This window comes from Camelus bactrianus, chromosome 1 (assembly GCF_048773025.1).
Source record: "Camelus bactrianus isolate YW-2024 breed Bactrian camel chromosome 1, ASM4877302v1, whole genome shotgun sequence".
In the NCBI taxonomy this organism is placed as follows: domain Eukaryota; kingdom Metazoa; phylum Chordata; class Mammalia; order Artiodactyla; family Camelidae; genus Camelus; species Camelus bactrianus.
The window spans coordinates 33,778,008-33,789,624 of record NC_133539.1 but is presented as its reverse complement, the minus strand read 5'-3'; the positions used below and the strand labels follow the sequence as shown (position 1 = coordinate 33,789,624).

Sequence of the window (11,617 nt, the reverse complement as noted above, 5' to 3'; positions counted from 1 at the left end):
AAGAGGGACAAAGGTCATCACTTTGACGGGTTTGCCGTGGCCGGGATGGAAAAGAACAGGAGGATAAATTATGAAAAATGGATCAGAAGAGGGTTCAACTTGGCACCTACAAAGCAGGTAGGAGCCTCCTGCAGGAATCCAGGTGAGAGACGCTGAGTGAACTGAGGGTCATAGCAACAGAGATAAAGAGATGACAGTAGAGAGTCAGTGGAGATAAAAGTTCAAATCGTATGGACTCCAAGACCAGATATGGCGATTGTGAGAAGAACGGCGTGCTGGGTGATGCCCAGATTTCCAGTGCAGCAACTAGGGTAGGAGTTTCAATACCTGACGTGGAGATTAAAAGAAGAGGATCAGGTTGGGGCTACAGGGAAAGGATTAGGGCTAGTATGACCGAGGTTCCTATGGAATTTCTGCGTGAAGCCATCCGGACAGAAGCTGAGTAGATGAATCTGGAACACAGAAGATGGGTAATGACCAGTGGTTGTCAATTTGAGAAAAGGAAATAATAAACATTTTAAATAAGTGTGTATATTTCTTAACTGATAGGAATACTCCTCCATTACAAAGAGGCCAAAGTCTAAACTGTGATAGCCCCTGAATAAATATATTTTTAATATTCCATGGATGAAAGAATGAGTGAGTTAATAGGAACTGCTATGAGTAACAAAGAGTTCCTATACAATTATTACAGTTTGTATATTTGAGTGTAGGAGTGAGGGTGTGCGTATCTACGCATTTATGTGTGTGTCTGTGTAGTTATTATGCATATCCACATACACATTTATATAAAGATTAACAATATAAACAATACATGAGTAATATACCTCTGTATCAGTCTACTTGGACTCCCATAACAAAATACCATAGACTGGGTGGCTTAAATGCAGAAATTACTTTGTCGCAGTTCTGGATGCTGAAATTCCAAGATCAGAGGACCCTCAGGGTTAGTTTCTGGTGAGGCCTCTCTTCCTGGCTTGTAGACTAAGGCCTCTCACTGAGTGTCACAAGGCCTGTCCTCTATACCAAAGCAGAGAGATCTTTGATATCCCTTCCTCTGCTCATAAGGACACCAGTCCTAGGGCCCATCTTTATGACCTCATTTAACCTTAATTACCTCCTGACAGGCTTTGTCTCCAGATAGTGACAACGGGGGTTAGGCTTTGACACATGAATTGGGGGGAGCACAATTCAGCCCATAACAACGTCATTTGACATCCAGATTAACTTCTCATCAAAGAATAGTCTCCGTGAAAACAAAAGAAAGTGTTCCGTGTCATACACAGGGGGAGAGATATACTGTTAAAGTTCGGAAAGTTTGCTTATTTACAAAGTAAGTATAATTTTGTCTATTTTACCTGGTTATATCGAAATACAATTATATTCCTAGGAACAGATTTTCTTTTTCATTTTTCATTTTATTTTAGTGACAGTTGTAAGCCACTTGCAAATAAATAAACCTTTAAATAATAGCTGGATGGGTTTAATCCTTGTTAATGTCCATCGCTCTTTGGAAACCAGGCTGAAAAAGCCAGAAGAGGTTGACATCCCGCAAGGATGTCATACCATGAAGGTGGAAATTTAAAGCGGAGCTTGCTTGGAGAAAGCCGTGTTGCATTCTTGGCGTGTGCGCACTTGCAAGGAAGTTAACTTTCACTTATACGGTGATGCTTAATGCAGGAGCTAATCCCAGTTTATTTTGTGCCTGCTCTATTTTATCTGTTAGTCACTTGACCTTCGTTTAGCCTTGGCCTCTACGTTGGTGTTCCCCATAAAAGCTTGGGTCTGGGAAGCCCTCGCCCTGACGGCCAGGTGACAGGAGAGAGGGTGGGAATCCGAGGAGCTTTAAGGGCGTGGAGCCTCTCGCATACCATTCCCTCCCACCACCACCCCACGGCCGGGAGGCGGAGAGGGCTTCCAACTTCGCTCCAATCCGCGGCCGGCCCTCCTCCGGGTCCCCCTGCTGGGCGACCCGCCCGCCGCGGACCGAGTTGGAGGAACTTCGCCGACCTCCGCGTCAGAGCCCGGGGAGGCGAGGTGCTCCCCCACCCCTCCCCTGCCGGCCCCCTCTCTCTGCCCCCGCATTCCCGGTCCTCTCCCAGCCCGGAGAGCCGGTGATAGGACGAGCCCCTGGCGTGCATTGTGTATATGCAAACCGAGCCCGGCTCCCCAGGTCTGCCCGACCCGGGCCGGGGCTGCGGCTGCGGCTGCGGCTGCGGCTGGCGCTGCCGTGGGCGCCGCTGCCCTCGCCGGAGCGCCGCTCTGTCATGACCCTGCCGCGCGGCGGGCCACTGCGTCCCCGAGTCGCTATGTAAGCGCAGGCCAGGGGACACCCGGAGGGGCTGAAGATGAGGGTGCCCGCGCATGGGCCCCCGCTGATTGCCAACCCCTCCCGAGCCCGCGCCTCGCGCGGAGCCCGCGGCCGCCGAGGACCCGCCTTCGCCGCAGTAGCAGCTGGAGCTGCGACAGAGGCGGCAGCTGCGGCGGCGGCGGCGGCGGCGCCCATCGCGCGAGCGCACAGAGCGGTGGCGGCAGCTTCGGGGCCGCCGCTGCCCCGGCTGCCATGAGTTGTGCGGAGGTGATGTATCACCCCCAGCCGTATGGAGCGCCCCAGTATCTGCCCAACCCTGTGGCAGCTGCAACCTGCCCCACAGCCTATTACCACCCGGCGCCCCAACCTGGCCAGCAGGTGAGTCACCGACCGGGCAGCCTGCCGGGGGCGGGGGCGAGGGGCACCGAGAGTATCGGTCTGGGGCTCCCGCGACGTCCCTCTGGGACGGGTGGCGCGGGGATGCTCTGAGACATGCGGGAGCGCCCTTGAGCCGAAAGCCGTCAGAAGAGAAGAGACAGACGAGGCTTCGGGAAGGGACCAGCAGCCAGGTGGACGGGTGGGGATTCGAAGAGAGGCATTGCCTGGCTGGGGGCTTCAGTGAGCTGTTGTCATCGGAGCTCAGAGGCTATGTCTCACAGCCACCCCAGCTCTTAAGGCTCAGTTCTCTGAAGCTCACCAAGGGAATCTGTTTTAGGAGTATGTGAGTAAACTTCCTTTAAACCAAGTACTTTCCGTCGAAAAGGTAGAGTCTTTCGGGGTTTTCTTAATTAAGAGGATGAAATGTGTCACTGACATAGGGGAGGCTACCTGGACGGTGAGCTCAAAAAATGACTTTTCTGGGAATTTTCTGGTGGAACATGGGTTTAGTGTAATATCTATCAAATTTTTCTAGAAGTTCTCTGTAATATCTGTCTTCTTCCCGTACTGTGACATAGACAACAGAGATTGATCCCAGAATTCCTCGTTCATTTTTAATTTCCATCAAAGCACAGAGGTATTATATATAGTTCTGTCTGTTGGATGGAACCCTTTCCTCTCCCATACAAGAGGTAGCCTTGGATCACTGGATGCTGGGTCTTCACCACGCCAAGAGTAACTGAATGCTGTCTGATAAAAAGGGTTCAGGAACTAGGGAGACGATAGAGTTCCTTTAGAAGGGAGGAGAGGGTTCTGGGAAAGTTAGCACCAGGCACCTCTGGACATTCCTCTCTAAACGCCAACAGAGTGTGTGTCAAGGCTTAGTTAGTGCTACATAAAACACATATGGGAGCACGTGGCCAGAGGCTGTACCAAAGTAGGGTCCTCAGATTCTTGAATTAAGGTGGGTTGATTTGGTGAGACTTACAAAAATATGATTTATACACTCTGAGGTGGAGACACCAATCAGGGATCTAGATATGGTTCTGAAACTAACATTCATAGAATTGAGTTTTTTGCTTGTTTCTTTAAAATCATAGGTTTTATCGTGGTCTTCAGGGTTTGGCTTTTTAATTAATCTGACTGTTTAATTTCTTTATTTCCTCTACCTCTGTCTCTATTGTGCTACACTTTGGAAAGAAATGATAATTTCTGTTTAAAACTTATGGACTGAAATTCAGCTGATTCTGAAAGGGTACATACTCTAGATTTATCTACTAAACAGTGTGAGCTTAACCAGGACTAACTAGGGCAAAAGAGGAAGGACCCCTACTTTCTTGCTTTTGCAAAAAGCAAGATTACTTTTAGGGAGGGGAATGGGAAAGCATTTTGCAATTTGTGATCAAGGGTGACAGGTTGAAACATTTTCTTTATACTATTTGTTTTTCTTTGGCTTTAAATATAAAAGATATAAGTAATGGAAAAAAACCATTTAGGGACAAGTCAGGCAAGTGAGGCAAAGAGATGCTAGATGTCCATTTTATGTGTTTTATGAACACTCTGTCCCAGAAGAACCACCCTTTTCTTCTCCCCCCTCTTCCATCTCAGAGACTAGAGAGGCCTTCAATTATCAATTGGAATGTGGACGAGCAACAGACTCAAACTTTACTAAACATTCAAAAAAGTATTTTCCCCTTAAAAATAACTTAAATTAGCAGGAGTCGTGAATAAGGTTTTATTTTCTAGAGTTGTGAAAATAATTCCATTAAAATATGACTCTCTGGTGGGGGTTAGAATGAGAATGCTTTTTTTTGGAGCTAGAAAATAAAATACAGCATCTGAAAAATTATAAATAACTAATCATAAAATTTCATTTTTAATAAAAAATAACTCACACTTTATCTAACTTTTGTAATAGCCCGCCACCTCAGTTCCCAAATTGCATTCTTTTGCTAAGACTATCAAGAAACAAAAATGAGCTGACTTTTTCATCTGAATTGTCCACCTTGACGAGTGGCACAAATTAGTATATAGTAACCAACATCTGCTATACTTTGGGCTTCTGCAGATATTTATAAAGTGGGTGTTAGGCAGAGTTGACCTTAAAAACTTACTGGAGAACTGTGCTTGAAATCTTCATGTTTCTTTTACTACACTGGCTTGTTCACGATTACTTTTTTTTTTTTTTTTTTTTTTTTTGTCAAGTAAAGAAACTATTTGACTATAACTGGCTAGCAAAATAAAAAGACAGTAGGGAAACCACTGTTCTTTTACTGTCGGGAGTTTATTTTGATGACCTATATTTTCTATTGGAAAAAAGAGTAAATCAGGAAATTCTTATCAGGCTGACAGTGTTTTTAGACTATGCGGTGCGTGGGTGAAGTGGGACTAATATTGACTTGGCCCAAATGTAGTCATCTGAGAATACATATTTTGGTTGTTTTTGCATTCCATAAGGTTTTATCATTATTATCCATGAAGATTGTTTTCTCCGTACATGGGAAGTGACCCCTAATAGCATCTTGCCTGGGAGACAAAAATAAGGGCTACAAGTCCTACTGCATTTGGAAAGTTGACTTGTTGAGGACAAGAAGCAGAAAAAGTGAGAGTTATAGAGAAAGTTTAATGGCCATGTATAAAAAGTTAGAAAAGAGCATTAAAGTTTTATATTACTTCTCTATTTTTAATTATTGTAGTGTATCTTTGAACTGATTTTTTTTCTCAAATCTATATTGCTCTGAAGTCCTTGTAACTTACTATGTAATAATGGCTTATTATGATGGATTTTAAACATAGGTACATTTTCCCTCTTAATGATTATATAGCAGAAAATTCTTTTTGAAAAGTTGTGGAACTTCAAACTCTGGGCATATGTACTCTCAGCTTTTTCCCTAGAAGCAAAATGTATACTGGAAAAAAAATTTTTTTTTAATGTAGGTACTAGGGATTGAACCCAGGACCTCGTGCATGCTAAGCACATGCTGTGCCACTGAGCTCTACCCTCCCCCCTACACTGGAAGTTTTAAGTTGCACTTTTTAATTGAACATATTCTATACGTTGTTGGTGGGTAATAGTTTAGTGTCTTAAAAAAACAGTGAACTGCATATACATCAGGCTGCATTGCAATGTGTTATTTAGGCATACAATAGACTAAGTGAATCAAAGTAATATGTAAATATATCTGAAGAGTAAATTTTATATTCCTTGACGTTAATTCTTAGAAATTGCATGGCTGTGCATAAATCTTACAATGTGCCTTATAGAGGCAGAATTTGCTGAGGGATGCTAAGTTCCCAGGTCCATGTGGCCACCATCTCCTCATGGCATGGCCTTAATACATCAGTCCCTACCATCTCCTCTGGAGAACCCTTGACTCAGTATCTCTGCATGTGCTCCAAAGGCATGATGACACTGCAGAACATGTGCAGGAAGGAATGCACTTGTATTCCAACAGTGACGGTAGGCAAGAAGGAGAAAAAAATTTGAAATATGTTCAGAAAAAATTGAGGGAAATAATATGAAATCATAGATTCCCTTCATACTCCATGGATATCTTATCTTAAATACAATCTGTTGTTGTCTAAAATCTCCCTCCCCGCAGATAGTCATAATGTTAACATTAGGAAGATACTTAAAGCAAAGCTTTCAGAACTATGCAGTTCACAGATGAGAACAATCCCCAGTTCTCTAATTGTGCTTAGGGGTTTTGAACAGTCACACTTTGGATGTCATATAAGTTAGAGTGTATTTACTCTGCCATCTTCAAGGGTGACAGCTGGGTGAATCTGCATGCATGCTTTCACTTAAAAGAATGAAAAGCCCTTGGGAGGCAGAACTTCAGTCATAAGTTTGGAAGGCATTTTTTCACTCTTTTCTCTGGACTCTGCCACCTTGGTTAGGTCATACAATCTCTCTGAGATTCTGTTTGTTAGGGGAAAAAAACCCTGGAAAAACATGCTTCAACCCCTCCTTTTACAAATGAGGAAATGGATGTTTATGGAGCTGAAATGTCAGGTTAAAAATTTCAAAGCTAATTGGTGACAAAAATAGGACCACGGGATCCCCTGACCCCCAGTGTAGCACCTTTTCACCATACCATGCAATCTCCCAGGATTTTTTTTTTTTTTTTTGCTATTGCACAATAGGCTTATTTTTGTCTTCATTGCTCCAAATCAACTCTTTGATAAAGAAGATTAATATGCAGTAGATTCTTTGGCCTCGGAGCTTGAAATTCTTTCCCAGTCCTTGGTAGTGTACGTTTTTAGTTGAGGCATTCCAAAGTCCTTTTGCAAGCATTTGTATTATGCTAATGATTTTTGCCATCCATGTTGCGTCCTTTGTGGATGAAGCAGAATATCCACTTAGCAAATGAACATTTATTTATTTTTAAATAATACGCAGGAAGTGGTATTAACAGTCAGTTCTAAGTGCCTCATGTATCATTGTGAGTCCAACATAAGTTGAGATTCATTAAGAGGAAAGAATACAATTATATTCTAAGTAGTTTCAATACACAGTCCACTGATTTGAGGTGGAGGATCTCATTTTCTTGCGACTGTAAGCAAAGACTTAAGTGGCTTTAAAAGAATTCATACAGGACTTCTTTGAGAAAGAACAGCCCCTCCAATTCTATACTGCACAAACTAACTTGACTGTAGAGACTTAAAGCTGAAAGTGCCTCATAGTTTTATGCTCCCCGTAACTTTCCAGCCAGAAAATTCGAAGCTAGAGGGAAAATTCAACTTTAAAATAACTAAACCAAACTGCTGTCTCTGGCAGTCAACCAGAATGGAGATTACAATACCGATAGTAAGGGCAGGCTTGAAATCCATAAAATCATGTGTAGAGAGGCTCCATTCACTAGGGAACCCAACGCCAGGACAAGGTAGTGCTCTTTGGAAACCTAAGTGAAGGGCATTTTCATTAAATGCAAGGAAGTCCTGCTTCACCCAGCACTCGCCGAAGTCTCACATCTCACAAAGTTGGAGATGACCGAGACATGACTCATAACAAAAGAGATGAGCATGATCAGAGGGTAGAACCGTCCTGCATGGTGCCTCCCTGGGCAACTACAGAAGAGACGCTGTCTTGTATCTTTCTGTGCAAAGGGCATTTTCAATGAGACTAAGAATATTATGCTCATGATCCCTAGGGCAGATCCTAAAGCAAACTTGAGAGTTAAGCGACTGTCGTTCTAAAACCCGGCCACTTAACTTGAATTCTGTTTCCATAGACCGTAATTCCTGCTAGCTTTCAAAAGGTAATCTCCAAATGGATACATTTAGTAACAGATAACAATTTAAGGTATTATCTCTAGAAAAACATTTTCATTCAAGAAATAAAAACTCTCTAAGACTTGAATTTCAGACTCGGGCAGAAACGGTGAAGGAAATAGTTTTGGTCAAAACTTTGCACTGAATCTTTCAAAAAGCACCTCCGTAAGCAGCTGGCTTTCTGCTCTAACTATTCATTTAGGAAGATCCTAAGAGTGCCTTGAACCCTTAGCCCCAAACATCTGCTGCTGGAAGCAAGTCATAAATGCCATGTTTATAGATATTTCAGTGGACTCCAGATTTATGCCAGTAATTTACAAGCGTGGTCTGAACTGGGGTAACTGAACTATTCTTCACTTGTCTTATAGTTTAGCAGAGGAAAAACAAAGGAAAGAAGAAAGGAAAGATGGCCTAAAGTGAACAGGTGTCCCTTCCTCTTATTGTTTTGGTGTGCCAAAATGCTTGTCCTTGGGGGATGGAGTCGGGGGGACACTTGAATGATGCCTCCCTTCTTGTTACTGTGAAAATAGATAAAGGGAGGACCAAAACTAATTCCTAGGAATTGGGCTAAATGACCTATGTCTGCAACTGAATTAGCCTTCAATGGTCTGTAAGGTTTTGTTGGCCAGTGTCCTGCAAAATCAGAAGAGGCAGCCAATTTAAGAAACAAAATTAAGTGTGAATTTGTCTGGAGCTCCACATGTTTATTAGGACACAGAGCTGGATGAGACCTCTGAGATAATCAAGTCAACATTCCTCATTGTCAGAAGAGGAAGCTGAAGGCCAGAGGTTTTGGTGCCTTACCCAGATTCATGGACTAGTTTTGGTCAAATCCTCTTACCCGTCCCAAAGAGAACTTTGGTAAAGTTCTCTTTCCACTGGTTTCCCTTCCCATGTGGGCTTCTTTAGAAACAAGGAAAGCAATTAGTAGTTTACCTCATGTTACCTTCTTACTTATCTCATTTTTAAAATCTTTGAATATTAGCTACTTGGAGGAATAAGATAATTAGCCACATAGATAAACCCTGAGGTTCACTTTCTTTACCATTTTCCTCACAGCCTTCTCTCCACGGCTCTGACTCATTTTTGTGGCTCCAAGTCTTTGCACAGTGACTGAAACGAAATAGGAATTAATTGACAATTCGATGAACAACAGATACATTTTTAAAAATGAAATCATACCCTAAATCTAGTAATAGGATTATATAAACATACCAGAAATTTATACATCAGAAACTGTTGTTTCATTCAAAGTAGTCAGTATGAAAGAGAGCACATACCCTCACGATGTGATCATTACTTAAAACATTTTGGGAATGCAAATTTTGAAATTCTCTCTCAGCCTGTGGCACATTTTTTTTTTTAAACATCGTCAAAACTGGAAAATTTTCATCCTTCCAGGGGATGGTTTTGATTTTTGATAATGACCAAAATCATCGAGAGGCAAGTGTACTCAGAAATAGCTAATATTCTTTTTGGTTTGCTCCTCCTACTGTTAAGAAAAATAAAAACCAAAAAAAAAAAAAAAGCAATCAAACACAGAATCTCGGGGTGTGACTGTGTCTCACAAACTGGTTCTGCTCACATTTCCAAAATAGAGTTTCCAGAAAAACGGTAGGCAATTAATTGTATTATGTGTCTGACTTGTCAGGGGGATGACACATTTCTAGGTATAGAAGGACAGTTTTATCTCGATACACATGTATTTTGAAGAGCACAACATTATTTAATAGCCATATCTCTGTGTTTACATCCCTAATTTTTAAATGTTTGTTATAAATAACTTTAGACTTTCCTTAGCATGTGGTGCCGGGCTGCCTGTGGGCTTCTGTTTGTTTATTCAGTTAAACTAAGTATTTTATATATGCTTATTTTCTTTAGTCTGTTTCCGTGACAGATGCTTTGTAGTCAGACAGAAATGGGTTCTAATCCCATCTCTGCCATTTACTAGTTAGATGATCCTGGCCAAGTAAATCGGTTTTTGCATATATAAAGTGAGAATATTTTTTGGACAAAATATCTGTGTATGAGAGTCAGGGAAATAAAATATATAAAAGGTCGGTGGCCTTTCTCCCTTATCCTGACCTGCCCTCCGTCCACCTGATTCCTCCTCCTTCCAACAGGCTAAGGACCAAAACCTCAGGTCTCCCTGAAATATATTTAAAATCTGTCATTCAAATAAGTTCAGAAACATATGCTCGGAGAGCAATGTGCTGCTTTATGGACTTCACAGTTCAGAAACCTTTATTCTGGGCTAGTAGTTTTTTCTTGTAGACTTGAAGCGTGTCTTTCAGCATGAAAGAATCGTTGCATTTAGAGAACAGAGCCAGTAGAAATGAAAAAAAAATTTCCAAATATCCAATGATTCACTAAAATTCTTTTGTTTCCTTAGGAAAACAGTTTCCACATATGCACAGTAATCATTTGGCATTTTGTAAGCTTAAGCCTTGGGGAGTTAGCGGTATTTGGCTCCTGACGCGGAGTCTTCTCTTGTCAGACAAATCCTTTCCCCTGCACATTCCTGTGCGAGTTTGTTTCTGTTGTGCTGATGGCAGGCTTGGAGGTGGTCGGGTCTGGTTCGCACTGCCTTGGCTGACTCCTTGACACTGCTGCTTTCACAGCTTTGCGAGTTAGTTTCAACTTGTTGGCTGTTAACTTGTTCCTCGTTTCCTTTTACCTGGAGAAAACCTGTCATTACTCTGCGATAGGAGATGAACAGTTAAGGTGCATTAAATAAACCAACTTGGAGCTTTTGAAATCCCTTCTGATGACTCCTTTATTTTTGTTAACAATTCTTAAGTGTCTAGTAAGAAAAGCGTGAATACTTCTGACAGATTTGGCTATATTTAGGGAGTGATGGTGCATTTTGAGAAAAATATGAACTAAATTGCTTTTCAGCCCTGATTCAGGAAATCTAGGTTCTGATGATTTGAGGTTTATTTTCAACAGTTTGAATTTTATACATTATTTTCAAAAACGAAGGTAACACTAGGGAAATTTCATTCCAAGGAACAAACACCAAGTGAAGACAGAGTATGGCCACAGTGTATATATTGAATATACTTAGTTTAAAAAAAAGAAAAGACAAAGAATTGATTTACAATCACCAAAGCACAGATAAAAGAAAGTAATTGAGGCTTAAGGTCTGTGGGGAAGAATATTAGGATGGTGTGAATGTCAGCAAATCAATCGACCGCTGTTTAAATTCTGTGTTCCCGTTTTCTCCTTGCTCACACTTGATGTCTAAAAATATGTGTGTAAATTCGGTGTTGGCATTTTAGGAAGCTATCAGGCCATTTGGATACTTTAGAGTTCTTATTGTAACCAGTGATATTGATTGATGGTGAGGCCATAAATGCACCTGTGTGTTGTAAATGTAAATATTTAAAGTGGTCCACTAAAATTTGTGAAAATTGATGCAATTTTATTTGAAAAAAGTGCAAGAGAGAATGGTAAATTTGCCTTATGTCCTGCCCTTTGGTAGATACATCACAAGCTCCTTCTTTATTTGTTTAGTCGTCTCCAAGCAAATTTATTTAATTAGTAGAAGACCTTCCTTAAAGAGCTGAGAGAGAGGAAAAAAAGTGTATTTTATAATCACCCTCAAAAATGTATTTAAATAGAATAGCTAAGACAGATATTTTTATTATAGCA

General features: G+C 41.5%; 1 protein-coding gene across 4 annotated transcripts in view; it reads left to right on the top strand.

Annotated features, from left to right (window-relative positions):
- Window positions 1-1,828: 1,828 nt before the first annotated feature.
- The window catches only part of VGLL3 (vestigial like family member 3), a 38,695-nt gene continuing 28,906 nt past the window's right edge, over window positions 1,829-11,617 (top strand). Inside the window, exon 1 of one of the 4 annotated variants that reach the window (XM_074361452.1) lies at window positions 1,829-2,689. In XM_074361452.1, the coding sequence (XP_074217553.1) occupies window positions 2,564-2,689 (126 nt within the window). In that variant the 5' untranslated portion in view covers window positions 1,829-2,563. Of the gene's footprint in view, window positions 2,690-2,792; window positions 3,033-11,617 lie in introns of those variants that run through there. The other 3 variants (XM_074361449.1, XM_074361453.1, XM_074361455.1) reach the window with 3 other exon arrangements.